General features: G+C 38.2%; 1 protein-coding gene across 1 annotated transcript in view; it reads right to left on the bottom strand.

Annotated features, from left to right (window-relative positions):
- The window catches only part of Spata16 (spermatogenesis associated 16), a 308782-nt gene that overhangs the window by 32767 nt on the left and 258903 nt on the right, over positions 1-17112 (bottom strand). Inside the window, exons 7-10 of the mRNA XM_004633441.2 lie at positions 13002-13148; positions 11866-11978; positions 4039-4203; positions 1429-1512 (exon numbers count right to left, since the gene is read on the bottom strand). Coding sequence (XP_004633498.1) covers positions 1429-1512; positions 4039-4203; positions 11866-11978; positions 13002-13148 — 509 coding nt within the window. The remainder of the gene's footprint in view (positions 1-1428; positions 1513-4038; positions 4204-11865; positions 11979-13001; positions 13149-17112) is intronic.

The following is a 17112-nucleotide window of genomic DNA, read 5'->3' as shown; positions in this document are numbered from 1 at the left end:
CTCAACTCTCATAGCCCATCAGTAACAAGGGCTATAGCTTTGGCTTCCTAAATATTTCTGCTTTCTGTCTGCTTCTTTCCTTAACACCCACCACTCTAGACTAAGCCATCACTGTGTCTCCCCTGGGTGACCATCATCTCTTAAAAACCGACCTCCCTATGGCCTGGTAGTCCTTTCAACCTGTCTCACCACAGCTGTAAAGGCATGTCAAACCCATTTTCTGGAGATACACACTCTGAAATACTCCAAACTTGCAACTCACTTTATAAATACATCTTTGATTTGATTTCTCTTGTTTCTGTATTCCACTGGAGTACTCTCTGCACCCATGTTCTTCCCAGTGTGCCAGTCTTTCTTTGTACTCTTGCTACAAATTGTTCTCTGTTTGGAAATCTTATCTTTTACCTGGATAATTACTGTACATTCCTTTGATGTTGTATGATTGTCACATGCTTAGAGACACCTTTCCTGATCTCCAGGCCATTCTCCTGCTTTTGTCTTCTATAGCATCCAATAAACTGATAAGTACAGTCCAGCTGGCCACGTCTGATCCACCACAATAGCTCTAACATCTATGCCTTTCCAGCACAGCAGAAATTCAACAAACATCTACTCAATTCTTTTGATTTTTTTATATGTACACATAAGGACATAGGAGTTGATTTCAGAGGATGTGCTTCCTCAGAGGCACCAGGATCCCTCAGGACTGGCTGTCACTTTTTAAACTTCAGGCTTTTTTACTTCTTTGCATCTCCTGACATCAGTCTCCCTTTGTGCATTCTTAAGGTAGTGATGGGAGAAGACTGAATGGGGAGGCGATGATGGCTTGAGCTGGATTAAGGCCCCAGCATCACCAACATTTCCATTTTCAGAGGGCCCTGCAGTGTCACTCAAGTCTCCTAAGTGCCTGGTGCCAGGTGCATCTCAGTCCTTGTTGTACTTCTGTCCCCAGGCAGAAAGGGACATTCCTCTGCTGCTAATCACCAGCACGTCACTTCTCCCCTGAAGTCATCAGTGCACTAGCTTCTCTGTGGTGCACTGGAATGTTGTCATTAAATATCAACAAATGGCAAATGACGAAAAAAGGGAAAAGGAGTGGGGAAAGGGCTAGAATACTGGTTAAAATCTTTTAAAACTTATCCTCGCCAATGATGAAAAAGCACAGGAAAATGAGTGCAACCATGAAGAAGCACGGAAGCAGGATGACAGCCTGCTGGAAAGGAGCAGACCTGAGTCGGGGGGATTAAATAAATTCAACTCTGATTTTGGTTACACTCCCAGGGAGAGAGCTGCGCTTCCTTAAAAATGAAAACAAACAGAATGCGACCCGGAGCACTTTCATTTCTTTCATCTTCTAAATAGATTTGATCCAAGATGGACATTTTCTTTGAGAATAATACAACTTTCTCCTTCAATTCAAAGTGTTACCTTTTGGATGGTATTCCACACACGTTCTTTATTGCTTCTTCTTCCTTCAAGGGTGTCCATAGCATCTGCCATTAGTAACTGCAGCTGTGGCACCAAGATAAAAATTATCAGGGTGGAATTCACACAGAAATAACTTCTCTAAATACACAGATTAAAACCTAATTAAAAAATCATTTGTACGCTGATGGTTTTATTACTCATCTTTCTCACAATGAACACTGCCACCTCGTCTTTGCTTGAGTCATTATGGAGCATTATTGCAGATATAAAATACTGCAACAATGAAAAGGTTCTTCTTGAAAATTTGTAGAAAATGTATAGGTTTTAATGTACTAAATGTTGGTGTTTTGTTAAAAAACAGATTTGGGTTGTAAAGAATGAAGGCGGTAGTTAATTCTCCCAGGAAATGCCATGTAGAACATGAATGCATTTTAGTATCTTCTCCTGAGGCTAATGTATCATAATTCTAGGCATAATGCAAAAGCTCACCAGAGAATGATACTGACATTGTGTTGCTTTATTGTGTCTTTAGGAATCTAGCTCATTTAAGTTCTTTTCTTTGGGAAAATTTTGAAATAACTTTTAAATTTTAATTTAATTTTTTTAGGTCCCAAAGGTAAATTTTCAGTCTGCTTCACTGTGTCCAAAACAGGCACCTGACATATTCTAATAAAAACCAATATGTACACAATGCACACAGGGCTGCAAGAGAATGAAGCTGTATCCAACCTTGTGATGCTCAAATTTTAATAAAAAGTTCCCCCTCCTCATTTAGCTCACTGTGGCATCAAGTGGCTTGAACTCTTGGATAATCTTTCCATGCCTTAGCTATTGTGGAACGTAAGTAGGAGGGCAGAGTCAGCCACTCCAACACCCTCTATTGAGCAATCACTGTTCATTGTGCCGTGCAAGGTAGTACTAGGATGTATTTTTCAAGTTAACCCATACGTGGAGACTGGAAAGTAAAATCTATTACTTAAGGCACTAAAATCTTGTAGACATGTGCTTTTTAAATATTTGGCTTGCAGATATGCATTCACATATGTCTACTTTTTTCTGGTGAGCGCACGAATCATGAAAATATCCCATCAAATCCCATTTTCTCGGGCTTCAGATACTGAAAAATTGTCCATTAGAGAGGGATGTCAATTGTATTAGTTTGGTGTTCTTTGTGCATATTTTGAAAAAATGAGTATTTCTGGGGAAAAAAAAAACCCATCAATGTGTGGTTGAGGAGGCTTATGTGTGGCACACTGCTCTGTATTTCTCATTTCAGTCCTAAACGTGCTTTTCAAGAAGAAAGAATCCACATTTTTCTGGCTTCCCTAACTTAACATTTTCTTTGCCTCTGCTTATCTCAGAGGAGCATTAATCATCTACAATTGGCCATAATACACAATTTGAAAGTTCACACTTAGCCGTACTCCTGAATGCCTTAGGAACGGCAAGATAAACACAGCCATTTAGTCGGCGTGCCTCTGCACAGGAGCATACAGGTTTAGAAAGTGTCGCTGCCAGTTTGACTTAGCAATTCCCTGATTAATAGACTTATTTTGTAGTTTTCCTCTTTGGTATGCGTGGCTTTACTCTTTGGCTAGGCAGACGATTTCATGCACTTACTGTGATATCAGTATTTATTTAACACACTTTTTAACAGGGTTAGATGAACGTTATGTACGCCGGCAGCTTATTTCTTGGTTACATATTTAAAAGCTCAAACAGGGAGGATTCTTTGAGTTATCTGAAAATTACAGGTAAGCAGTTTGCACTGTGCTCAGCCTTGCTAGGTGAATTTAATTCAGGTCTATAATTAGTTTTAGCTACTCTCAATTAAAGCTTCAAAGTGAAGAGCCCTCCCCACAATACATTAGAGTACATTTTACCTTTCTTTGTATGGGCAGCATACTGTTTAGTAATTAATTTTCAAATGAAGTGTTATAAATTCTAATATTAATTGTGATTTTAATACACAATATGTTTCAAAAGTCTTTCTGTGAGTTAGTCCTTCAATTAGCTAGTTTTTGACTGGCTCTGTATATGGCCCAAATATCTGGTTTTCTGAGGTAACCAGTAAGTTCAGGTTACAAAGCTGCTATTTTGGCTAACTACATTTTTCTCTTCAAATAAAGTTTTATTGATCTATCCAAATGTACTAGTGTGTATTGATACTGCTAAAATATATGGCAATATTAGAATTGAGTAAGAAAACGCTAAGGACCATTTTATAGGGTTGTATTTTTACACATAATCTCTTTTGTTCTCTCCTTTTTCCAAGAAGAGAATCATATATTAATGTATCTTAGAGTTTAAGAAGCAGTTTATTAAAATTTCATTTTACTTAAAACAAAAAGCCTGACACAATATGAATAATCAGCCCTTTTTATATTTTTATGCATCACAAAGTTCTTGTTGTAAGAGATGGAAGGTAGTCAATGTGAGCAAATAAAAACTGGACACCCCTACATTTTCTGGTTTCGTCACTAAAATGCTTCATGGAGGGTAGAGAGTTTGCCTTCAGACTCCATTTATTATCACAAATTTCTTTTAGACCCCATCACTCTTCTGCTGGCTCAGGGCCTGTGCAAGCCTTAAACAAAGAAAAACAGATACCAGCTCCGCCTCCTGATGACTGATGTCCTGCAGATAGGGGATGGTGGCTAGCTCTGCCATGGCTTGATTAATCACTTGGGACTGCTCCTTCACTCTCTGGAGGCGGCCCAGGAGGCTGGCGTACTGCAACTTCTCCATCACACCTGAGCATGCACACAGCCCACCCTGGTCTCACAGGAAGAAAAAAACAACAACATTTTAGAACCAAGGCACGGAAGGAGACCCCTCCCCAGGACTGAAGTGCAGCCTTGGTAGACTCTATTTGCGTCTTTTGGAGCAATGGTATCTTAATACAAATGGTTTTGCTTTTTGATCGTTTTAATAAAATTGTATATATTTTTTTCAAGCAGGTGGATACGTATCTAAAGGAGATCTTTTTGGGACTGTTGAGATGGGCTTGCTCGTTGTCCTGCATTGAGAAATGAGGCTGAGAGGAAAAGATAGGACTGAAACTGTACCTGTGTTCTCTTAGTTGTGGTTTTCCAGGGCTGTGCCCAAAAAGAGGAGATGACTTCAAACACCAAACGTCATGGAAGCAAAGGCTGCCCACCAGCTTGTGTACATAAAAGAAAGTTCTGCACAGGTTGAATTCTGTTCATTTCAACACATTACACTAAAGCTCCAGTTCTGCTTTCATCTTTAGTTCCCACTGGGCGGCCTTGTACACTGGCTTCTCGTCTTGTAGCAGCTTGCTTTTGTTTTAACTGACAAGATCCATCTTGAAATAGATTATCCCACACAATTATAAGTCCCTCCTCTCCCCAGGGAATCTGTGGGTATTTTACATTATCTTATGAAGAAGCAACTTAGGATAAGGTGGCCCTCCTGAATATTTGGTATTGCCATTCACAGGGAAGGGACATTCCCTTCTCAAAAAAGTTCAATACAATTGTAATACTTCATAGGAGAGTCAAAGTTTATCACAACATTCTCATGTGTATCTTTAGGAAAAGACACATACTTTGATCCAAGGGGATAGGGAAGCATCAGAATCAGGCCTGTGTTCCTGGTGGTCTGCTCCTCGGGCAGTTAGAGGGCGCTGTGAAGTTTGTGGGAGATTTTGATTTCACAGCTGCATTCTGCATCCTGGTGCTTGGAAGACGAAGACTTGGGTGAGTGGTGCTGCTCTATGGCAGGACCCTCCCTGGACACCCACACCTAAGTCTTTTGGCTTGTTTGTTAATTAGATTAATAGTCTCGGGCTTCATTGAGCACATCTCAGAATTGGGACCTATGACTCTAGAAATATGAATTAGTTAGATGTCGCCAAATACTCAAATACCTCAAGAAAGAAATTTGAAAATGAGTGATAACCTTACATTTCTGATAAAATATCTGATAAGTACTATTTTATTTGTGATATTCATAAGGACTGCTCATGAGTGCTTATGAAACAGCAGTTCTTCTCGAAGTCACAGAAAGTACATGCATTTTTCCTTCTTGAAAGAGAATTTTCTCTAAAGAGAAAGGCCATTAGAAACTAGCATTACTAAAGACATCTGAACTTCAACTTGAAATTAGAAAGCTTTTTTTTCCTGAAATGTCATGCTCAAGTTTTGATTGATAGTAACCTCTAGAAGCTGGCATCTTTCCAGAATCCTGGAAATGCATGCAGGTTAGGCATGACTGCATTTCATTTGCTTTATTTTCCCCTAATACCTATCTGTGCCATTCATGAAATGTCTTCTATTCACACTAATTTGTTCTTTTGGATGAATTATTTATATGAAAATCTATAAACCTATAGGGGCTATGGTTGCATGTGGCGGATTTGGGATCTGTTGCCTGAATTGATGAAATAGCTTGCCTACCATTCAGTTTAAACATGTAGCTAGACAACGGCATTCTGTCAAGCAGAGGAAAGCAAGTTGGAGGAGAAATGGTTTTCTTTCAGAAGAAAAATTGCCTTCTTTGTCCTTCTTTAAAAAGAAACAATGGGGCTAGTTGTAGGAAAGTGGTACAGTGACTCAACTTTGAAGAGCAGAAACAACTGCAGCCTGCTCGGGAACATAATCTATTAGTGTAATTTTCCAAAACATCAGGAAAATAAAAATAGTGGAGGGAAACAGTGCTTTGTTAGCTTGATTGTTGGATGCATAACAAAACAGGAAGTGCTCCATATGACTAAGATGTCAGGGAAAGAATATCGTTGCGGGCTAATAGCCCCCCATCTTCTCCTTCCCCCCAGTCAAAAGCAGTTTGGGTTATCAGGAAGCTGCACGTTAACATTTTACCTATACCAGGTAGTTGTTTTTGAAAGACAATGTGAAAAAGATGAAAAGTAATATTTTAATGTAGCAGGAATGATTTGATGCAGTTTTTTTTTTTTTTTTGGCAAAAATAAAAGAAATGAAAAAAAATTAGCTTAGACATCTAGGGCTTGCAATATCTACATGTGAAGAGAGGCAGCCCTCCCTAGAGATTTTGGAAGCCACCAAAGGGCTCCTGAACTGTTGGAGAAAGTACAATGAAGTAGGCAAGACTGAAGCTGCAACCTCACACAGGTACAACAGGGGTTGGGTAAATAGCAAGTTCAAATGAAGGCTTCACTCAGATCGTTGCCCACTTTTAATAGCAGTTATAGATCAGTGTTTGGCAAATAAGCAGCACTATAGGATGCTGCTGGAAGGCAGAGTTCCAGTATTTGAGATGGATGTACTTCCATTTGACATACACAAACAGAAACATTAATCGCCAAAGGGCGTAGAAAATCCATATTGTTGTTCATTTCAAGTGTGCATATGTAAACATTTTTTAGTGTTTCACTTGGAAGAAATTAAAAGTAAAATTGATAAGGTATTAAAAATGGTTAGTTAGGCCATTTCTGGCAAGTGATTCTGTGAAGGAGGCTTTATGCGTGGAAGGAGATTTTATTTTAACTCTTTAACATTTAGGCCAGAAAGCACAGGGCGTAAGGTTTGAAACTGACAGAAGCCAATAAAGTTAATGAATGAAAAGGCAGTGTGCCATCTGGTAGCATAGGACATAATTGGGACAAAAATTGTGAGAAGGAAAAATGCCAGTAGAGCAGATTTGCAAGCCACCAGGAAAATCATGAAATATTACCGATTATAATTCTTAAAATGTCAGAACCTTTTTTTGTTTGCTTATGTATTGTGCTCTGGCAGTTCAATCTATAAAGACAAGGGAATTTGTGAAATATAAAGCAGACCATTGGAAGAGAACCCTCCCTCCAATCAAAGAAGTCCTTTGTCTTCCTTACCAGTTGTGGCCACCATCCCCTGGTAATGAGTGAACATTCATGTTCCCTACGAAGCCTTTCACAATTAATTTTCTGAGTCTAATTTGTTTGTGTACTTGACTGTTCATTTTAAAAATTGAACATAGCTATAGAATGATTTTCATGTTGTTTTATGTGTGCTTTGTTTTCCAGCAAGGATCAAACTTTTATTTCAAAAACAAGTAGTATGTCTCATGAAAGAATACTGGGCCAGCATTCCAAGCTCCTAGCCAGTGAGCCCATAGATGAGTGAGTCTAAGTAGGCTACTGCTTTCTCATTGATGAAATGAAGGTGACACAATGTAACCAAATTGGGAGGGTCAAATGAGGCAAGGTGAGGGATGTTTTTGTACCTGCGCTTCGGTTAAACTCTAGATTCTTAGTGGAGGTGTTTGCATGCAATTGCTGTGTTATCACCTGTCTGATAACCGGGACCAATGTGTGTGTGTGTGTGTGTGTGTGTGTGTGTGTGTGTGTGTGTGTGAATTCTAAAGATTGAACTCAGGACCTCATGCATGCTAGGCAAGTGTACCACTGGGCTACATCTTTTTATTTTGAGACACTGTCTTGCTAAGTTATCCAGGAAGGCCTGAAACTTGTGATTCTACCTCCTGAATTCCTGGGGTTACACATGTGCCCCACAGCCTCTAGCCTCTGTTTTTTCTAATCTATTTGGGTCAGGAACAATTTTTTTTCTAGTATAGAAGTATTGGTTTTCGATGTGGTGTTTTCTACATGCATAACACATTTTGATCATATCCAACATCCATTACACTGTCTTATTTCCCCTTCTCTCACTCTTGACTAATAGCAGAATCCCAAGAAAATTTCTTGATTATGAAATGTTTAAGGGATTTGGAAACAAGGGTAATTTGATAGCATTAGAAAAAGAATTTCAAGGGCTGAAGCGATGGCGCTGTGAAATAAGTGCTTCCCTGGCAAGTGCAAGGGCTTGAGTTCAATCCTCCATTCCACAAAAAAAAAAAAAAAAAAAAAAAAAAAAAAAGAAAGAAAGAAAAAGAATTTTTCTTTAATATGTTTATATTGAAGGCAAATTGCTATAGTTTTAAATGCATTCTGCAGATAACAAAATCCTTTACTTCAATCAAGGAAAATAGACAATTGGGACAACCAAAGAAAAATTCCTTAAATAAAAATTTAGTGTTTTACCAAGTTAACTATTTTTCTAATTAAAGATGTTAGGTAGATGTTATTCAGGTAAATACAAACTAAATATTTATAAGGTGATTAAATATTCAATATGCTTAGGGAATAGATCATGAGAATTCTTGATATTGCCTAAATATTATTTAGAATTCTATGTATTTATTGTACAATATAAATGTGTTCATACTTTAAAGTTGAATAAGTAATTCTGGTCAGAGCATTATGCCAAAGGCTAGCATTGTCTTTTGAGTCACCTGCAGTTTATGAATGCTAAAGTTTTAGTACATTGTGTTTTCATATTCCAAAGCCATTTCTACTAAGGAACATTGTCAAAATGAATTAAAAAGTCTCTGAACATATATGACACAAAATACATTTCTTGGCTATTAGGCCTGGATGAGAGTGTCAATGTTCCAGATGGATGATTCTTTCCCTTAGTGAACAAGGAAAATCATGCCTTAGTCACCAATATAAAAGGTAACTGAAAAATCTAAAATTCCTTAGAATAAACCTATCGCCCATGGCATTGGTCAGTGTCTTCTAGAGGAGGTGTCTGGGAAGACATGTGAAGCCGAGGGCTCATGGTCAAAGCTTGCCGTCAGGGAGGCTGCAGTCCAGTACCAGTCCCACTGTGCTGGTAGATCGAGTCCAGCATCAGTCCCACTGTGCTGATAGATCGAGTTCATAGCCACAGAGGACCCCAGCCTGCCTGGGTGTGAGGATTTGAGAGAATCAGTGATAGGGGAACAGGAATGAAGAAAAGAATTTGAAATCCGTAGGACGCTAGCACTGTCTTCATGTTAGGAGGAGAAAAAGAATGAAAAACCTGGAAAACATTCTTCTGGTCTGAACAAACTAAACCAATACCAGTAACTGATGTTTCTAAAACACTTCTAAAATACTTCAACATGAGTTATACACTTTTGGGTTTATAACTCTATGGAGTGAGCCTGGCAGACACAAGCCTAGTCTACATATGAGAAGAAAACAGCTCACCAGCCAATTAACTTGTTATACAGTTACCCACCCAGGACACAGCCTTGGTTAAAAGGCTTCAGCTATCTACATGTGACACAAACCAGGGCAACAATAAGGACAATGCAGTGGCTACATATTTAAGTAAATGATTTAATATATAACTAGAAAAAAGCCTACATCAAGGAGGAACTTAAAACTACTGTTGAGTATTACTTGGGTCATATTTGATGGTACCCTGTGTTTTCACTAGGAATAATTTCTAGTTATCAACACATTGCTTGAGTCATTACATTAGGTTACCTTGGCCTCAAGTTTTATTCAATCTGGCATTTTGAAGCTATGGCTAGGGAAAATAGGAAACCAAAATGCCAACATTGGGATATACTGGCAGTCCCTGGGAACCTCAAGACTCACTCAGGTAAGTTCCATTAAAACTCTCTGACATAATCTAGCCAAAAATGTTATTTCCCATAAAATAGAAGGAAATATATGAAAGTTGATTCCTTGCAGTTAGCAGAGTGACTCAGAGACTGATTCTAAAGAAGACCGAGTTGTTAATAAGAACTAGGAATCTCTTGGATTATGGTTTTTAAAATTTCCTTTGTAAAGAGAGAGACATATAAATTTCCATGAGGTCATAAGCCCTTTGAAATTTGGAGGAAAGAGAATAAACACAATGCTTGGGTTGGCTGAACCTGCTTCCACATTAGTAGACAAAAAGCCGGAAATACTGCGGTCAGTTTCTTGACCAGTAATGTGGTCAGGAAAGCACTGCCTCAGAGAGACCAGGTGTCGACAGATCACTTCCACAACACTCAGCAGCCAGGCTCTGCTAGGACAGTTGTACAATGTGAGATCTAAGGCTTCAAGGTGAAGCTTCTTGTTAGCAGAACTTACACCATTGAAAGGCCTGTTGATGACAGTAATGATAAGTATGAATTTCTAACTAGGCTTGGCAGGTTGGCGAGGATACACACATGTGCATGTGGTTGGAGGAGGTTGTGATAAAAGGTAGATTGCAGAATAGGACCCAACATTTATAGTGTAGGTGATGAAATTGATTTAGATGGCATGTCCGTGCCTTGCATCTATATGCTGAGCTCTAGTCCTCCATGCAGAAGCATTTGCAGAAGTCTCTGGGGGGAAGTTAGGATTTAATGACACACTTATGAAGGAATTAGTGACCTCATAAGAACAGACACCAGACAGCTTGCTCTGTCTCTCTGTCACGTGGGGACACAGTGAGAAGGTAACTGCCTGAAAGTCAACGATGGAATCCTCATCTGAACTGAGCAATGCTGGCGCCTTCACTTTAGACTTCTAGTCTCCAGAGTGGTTGGAAGACAGAGTTGTGTTATTTAAGCCAGCTTGCCTATGCCACTTTGTTATGGCAGCCTGAGCCAGCTAAGAAGGGGATGAATTTCTAATTAATAGAAATATAGAGAAGGATAATTGAGTGGAACATACGTGTGTGTGTGTGTGTGTGTGTGTGTTTATGTGTGTGTGTGTGTAGCTGTGTGGCTGAATGATGTAGGATAAATGTGCTTTTGTATTTGTAATGCATAGAATTACAAATTATGCAAATAGATTAGAAATTTTATAGCTTTGCTAAAATGCTGAATAATATTATTGAGCAGATAAACTGTGGAACAGATGTTAAGTACCTGTTTGTGATGACCCCCTTGGTTCTCCTTATAAGGTAAGAACATCAAATCAGTGATGCAACACAAAAGCCACAAGAAGGAAATTCTTTAAAATTTCCAGTACACAGGCCTTCAGAAAAATATTAAAAGCGGAGAAATCTGCAGCATGTATAGCGTGTTAATGAGAAGTTCTCTTTGTGTACTTTCAGTACAGTGGCTTAAATTTTATAAAAGAGCATCACATTATTCAAGTCATCTTTCGGACTTTTAGGAGTGAACAGTAGAAAAAGCATATTTTCTGTGGATCATAGACAGGGATTAGGTAATTTACATTAAGGCTGTACAAAGATCAATTGCCAGTGTTTATTGTAGCAGCCAATTCATCAGTGTGGAGGCTCTAGCTTGAACAGCTTTGAATTCTTGTGTCAGTAATGAGTCGGTTATATGCTCAGTAAACAAAATAGGCAAAACATGGTGCTTGCTAAAATTTATTATTGATTTGAAATGAGAAATTCACTGCAACTTTGAATTAGATATCAGGAAGGCATGAAGAACAAGCTCTTTAAAGGAACACTAGTCTAATACTAGAAGTTGCAAAGTATAGCACTGTAATACGTTTTAGAATATAAAAGGAATAAAAGTGTTAGCTAAATTTGTTTGGTTTTGCAAATGAGATTTTCTGTGAATGTTTCTAAAATCACCCAACACTTATAATATGTGTTCCATAAACTTTCCATATTCCTAGGATTTGCTAATACTTGTACAATGGAGAAAAGTGTAAAAATCTCATAGACCTACGTTCAATTGGGTGCCTCTGATAAAATCCAATATTGGCAAGATTCGCCATCCCATAGTTTCCATTCGTCTCATGCTGTCTTCTCTGGTCAGCCGACTGAAGGGAGTTTTATGATCTAGAAATTGTAACGATAAACTTTTATGTTATTTTTCCAGACTTCTATTTCAACAATATTTTGGCAAGCTATATAGGGATATCTCAGCAGTAATAGATATGAAATCTTTAGTATAGTAATGCATCCTATTCCAATATCATCTGTATAAGAATGAAAGATTTATGAAAAAGGGAGAGGACTCGTTGCTCTTTAGAAGCTGTCATTTACTCAGTTTGTTGTGTTTCTTGATTGAGAGAAGGAACAGACAGCCTTCTACAATCCACCTATCTCTACAGTGTATGCCTGAGTTGTGCCCGAGTTGTGAAAAAATGTTGTCATAAATGTGTCTGATTCTTGTCTCGTTCCTCTCAGGTATTATTCAAGTGTGCAGATCTCACTGACTTTGAATGTAGTTGAAGCTGAGATAAGCCTCAGAGGATACAGCACCAGGCAAAACACCGGTTCTTAAGTATGTGGTAAGAAATGGTAGAATGAATTCAACCTGGTCATAAATTAATCCATAAGCTTCAGCCTTCAACTTTCACAAAATAGTTTCTTGGGCTTTAAGCTATTTCAGCTAGAATTTCTGAATGCCACTTTACTATAGTACTCCATAGCACATCTAAGCTCAGGAGATCTAGTTACACAAGGAAAGAGTAGAAAATATATTAATACAATATCAGAAGACCCAAGTGCCTTAAAGTTGTTATTGGCTATATGTCTTATTTCATACAACAATTTTGTTGCATAATTGTGCTTTACATTTTGCTACCTGGTTATGAAAACTGCTTGTATTCTTCAAGCACACTTTGATTAAGGAAAGAGAGGTAGTTAGAATGAAATGACTGGTGTCAGGGAGGTGGAGGTCCCTCTCTTATTGTGCATGCTCTCAGGGGAAAGATTTCTTGTTGACTAACCTACAAAGATTAGGAGGAGTTAATTATGACCAAACATGTTTTGGGAGCCCTGTGATGGTAACACTTGATGAGAAATGCACGGTCCCTAACTTGTACTGAAAGACAATGAGAAACCCAAGTGACTTACCTGTGAATGTTGGTAGCTTCCTACTTGACAGTTTTTCTAAAAATTTTCCATCTTCTTTGTTTTTGAAGCCAAGAGTCAAGAGATATTGTTGCGGATGAAGAGATGACCAGTCAGCTGTCTGAGGCAACACGTGGAAGGCACAAAGATCTGAAACAGGACAGAAAAAGAGCTAAGGGACTTCATTGCAGTCTTATTATTTTCAGCTTCTGCCCCCGGAATTTAGGGATGGTCCTTGGAAAAATGGTAAAACAAACATTAAAAGAATGAAGTGAAATTATGTGTATCAAAAGGCCAAATAGATAACACAAGAAAATCATACTTCACTATTTATATTTTCCTTAGCAACTGCTGTATACACAAAGCATAGTGACAAAATAGGGCTACTGTTTTGGGCCATCTTTTCCTGACCCTCAAAATAATTGACATACAGGACCAGTTTACAGGCTTAATATTTTTTTCTGTAACTCTTTTGGGGAGGATTTGATTTTTCTGTTCACTAAAAAACAAGGAAATTATGTATACTGCTATAGAAAAGAGAAGAGAAATTCAAATATAAGGTAAATTAATTTAGTTATTATCGCTTTTATAGCTATAAAAAGAAATTTTAAATAACAAATGCACTGACCATTGTAATTAAACTTGGAAATAATTCAAGTGCTATGAGATTATTTCTGAAGCAAACTCACTCTTACTGATTAAAAGAGTTGGCATTTACCGAACACTTATTTTCTGCCTGCTAATATTCTATGAATTTTGTGTGCACTGTCTCTGTGAGTGGGGTCATGGCCCCATCTGAAAGAAAGAAGTTAAGGGGCATAGATAGGAAATGTTACCTGGGAGGAGCAGCCTTCACACACAGGCAGCCTACCTGACCTCAGGGATGGGTTACCATGCATGCTTGGCCTTGGGATTGCTCAGTTCTACACAACTTTTGGGTAGGAACAAATGTCAAGCAATGGGACTTGAAGGTCACGTTCACCTAATTCAGTTCTGTACTGAGCAACAAGGCTTTGTTTTATTATAAAAAACTTCTCAAATGAAGGAGGATGAACAGGGAGGTTTAATAAGCCCTACCTGTTTAATTAATAATGTCAGAGTGGGAAAAAGGTGAAATTCCAAACATCTTTGAATTATGATTTGGTTAAAGGTCAATTTTTTAATATAGAATCAAAACTCATGGTGATCATTCAGAAAGATACAACCTTCATTATTCATCTGTAATATTTCTTTTAAAAAATAATAGACTGAGTGAACCACAGGTGTTTTTAATCCAACCTCTGCCCTACCTTTACTTTTTAGCTGCAAAACATGTTGTACAAACTAAAATTTGCTGAGTGACCTCATGTTTAAAGTTGATATAAAGTAGAGCTGTCCTATCTGGAGGCTGGGACATCAACTACCTATTCTCACCCCTGGCAGCTTCACCTGAAATTTCTTCACAAAAGCCCAATTTTTCAACATATAGCTTAGAAAATATTGCAGTCAACTATTTGATAGAACTTCCTGGAGTAAATAGCATGTGTCTGCTACAGAGAGGTAAAATGTATGGAAACTATTTAAATTAATTAAGTTATTACAGAATACTATTTAAACCCAAACACGGAACAAAAACATACCAAGCATGCTTTGGTCTTTCTTCAGATTTAATGTTAATGAGGGCTGATATTTGTCTGCACTTCTGTGCCATATTCTTGGCCAGGATCATCATACTTACTCAACAACCTTGGGTGGCAGGGTATTCCATTGTTCCCACCTTACGGAGGATGAAACTGGAGCCTCAGGAGGTTACAGACACCCAGGACTACACAGTGAGCTAATAGCCACCAGAATGCAAAGTCAGCCAGCCAGATGCCAACGTGCAAAGACTTGACTCCAGAAAGCCCCATGACAATTCAGAATCAGAGCCATAATGACCAGTGAAGACATGTTCTAGCCACATGCAAACACCAATCCATGGAAGATGAATACCTTCTTCTCCAGAAAAGTACAAGAGCTTGAGAGTTCTCAGATGAACAGTGATTTGAGGCACTTTACATCACAGATGGCAGTCTTCAGTGCTCCAGTTGGTGATTGTTTCACAAAATATCTTTTCAAAAAGATGACTCAGTTTCCATAAACAATGTAAAAATGTGATTTCTGTGTTTCTATTAAAACACAGAACGTTTCTTTACTTTTATGATCTATAGAAGGCTATCACAAACATAGCATCTGTTTCTGACCTGATACCATTTCAGTCAAACAAAAATAAGACAAGAGTTTACTACTTCTCCTGACTTGTTCTGAAACTGGGTTGTGTTAAAAAGCAACTGAGTCAGATCTGAGACTCAAGGTCTCCTTGAGTAGCACTATTTATGTCAAGCTAGATGCTTGAGTACTCTGCTGCATAGGTAACATGGAGACTCTAAGAGGCGTCCTCTTCTTGCCCCTGAATACCTTGTTGGAGAAAGAGGAGACCAATAGTAGTACAGGCAGTGAGGGAAGGACCAGAAGGTCAGTGTTAACACCATGGCTAATTTAGTATAAAAATGCCATAAAATATAAATATTGTGTCTTCCTTTTGATTCTATATTTTATCCTCTGAGTCTTTACGATTAAACTTACAAGTGAAGTGTTAAAATGTGGAAGTTCCCTAAGATACACATTGTTAGATTTAGAAGAAAAAAATTTGAAGTATCATTTTTCTTCCATTTGTATGCAGAGCGAATTGCAGCTGTACGAACATCTAGCTTAGCAGGTGGTCTATGACCCAAAATGATAACACACTTAGCAGATGTTGAATCTCATGTAACATTAATTTGAGTGCTAATTGTTCTCAATTTTGTGCTCATAAACCTCTACCTACGTCCAAAAAGCCTTGTGCTTCTGATGGATATGAAAGTTAATCAGATTATATTGTCCTTTGGTACAAAAGTGGAATTCATTTAAAAAATGTCTCTTTTGCTTTCTGTCAAGAAAACTTGGGAGGAATAGTCATTTAGTGCCTTCCTTTACAATTTATCACATTTGGAAATGAAATTTAGATGACTATGGCTAAATTTATTATTAAAAAGTCAAAAATTTTCAAGTATGACATGGTTCTAAGTTTTTAGCCATTACTAAAGCAAAAGCTTTAAAAATAGTGTCAAAGGGAGATTATTATCACAATTTTGCATAAATATAATCTTTCCACTTCATATCTCACCCATAAAAGATGTTCAGTTCTTACCAAAAGGCTAGATTTTCCTTAATATTTTATTTTACCTTGAAGCTTGGTATTGACTAGTTTTCAAATTAAATTCTTCAATATCTGCATTGTTGGTCTCCTCTTTAAAAAACACTTCTCTGGAGTTCAGTTGTTTCTTCTTATCCTGTCCTCTCTCCTCCCCTCCCCTCTTCCCCTTCCCTTTTTTCTCTTCCCTTCTCCTCCCCTTTCTCCCCTTCCCCTTCCCTCCACTCTGCTCTTCTCTCCTCCTTTCTCCTCCCCTTCCCTCCACTCATTTCCTTTCCTCTCCTCCCCTCTCTTTTTCCCTTGTTTCTCCCCTACTCCACCTTCTCAGTACCCAAAATTGTCTCTGCTTCACTGATATTCTTTTCATACATATACTCTTGGAACTTTCTGTATTTCTGAGGTTTCAGTTATTATTTTTATCTGAAGTATTGGGTACCAAGGTAATAGTTCCATCTGCAAATTTTCACTAAGCTTAAACACACATTTGCAAATACCTAGAGGCTAGGACTATTTGTTCATCATTCCAAAAGTTATCTCAAATAACTTTTAATTAGTTATTTAATTAAGAAGGGAGGAGAGAAGAGCAGAGGGGAGGGGAAGGGAGGGGAGGGGAGGGGAAGGGAGGGGAGGGGAGAGGAGAGGAGAGGAGAGGATGAGAAGGAACAACTGAACTCCAGAGAAGTGCTTTTTAAAGAGACCAACAGTGCAGATATTGAAGAACTTAATTTGAAAACTAGTCAATTCCAGGCTTCAAGATAGAATAAAATATTGAGGGAAATCTAACCTTTTGGCAGGAACTGAAAAGTTATCTCAAATTTTGTTCCTCAAAAATGATTTCTTAGGCTGACCAAAGAGCTCAGTGGATTAAAGCATCTGAAAGCAGGCACAGGGGCTGGGGGTTCG

This window comes from Octodon degus, unplaced genomic scaffold (genome assembly GCF_000260255.1).
Source record: "Octodon degus isolate 3935 unplaced genomic scaffold, OctDeg1.0 scaffold00055, whole genome shotgun sequence".
NCBI lineage: Eukaryota > Metazoa > Chordata > Mammalia > Rodentia > Octodontidae > Octodon > Octodon degus.
The sequence above is the reverse complement of the archived record's forward strand: the minus strand, read 5'-3'. Positions and strand labels throughout refer to the sequence as shown.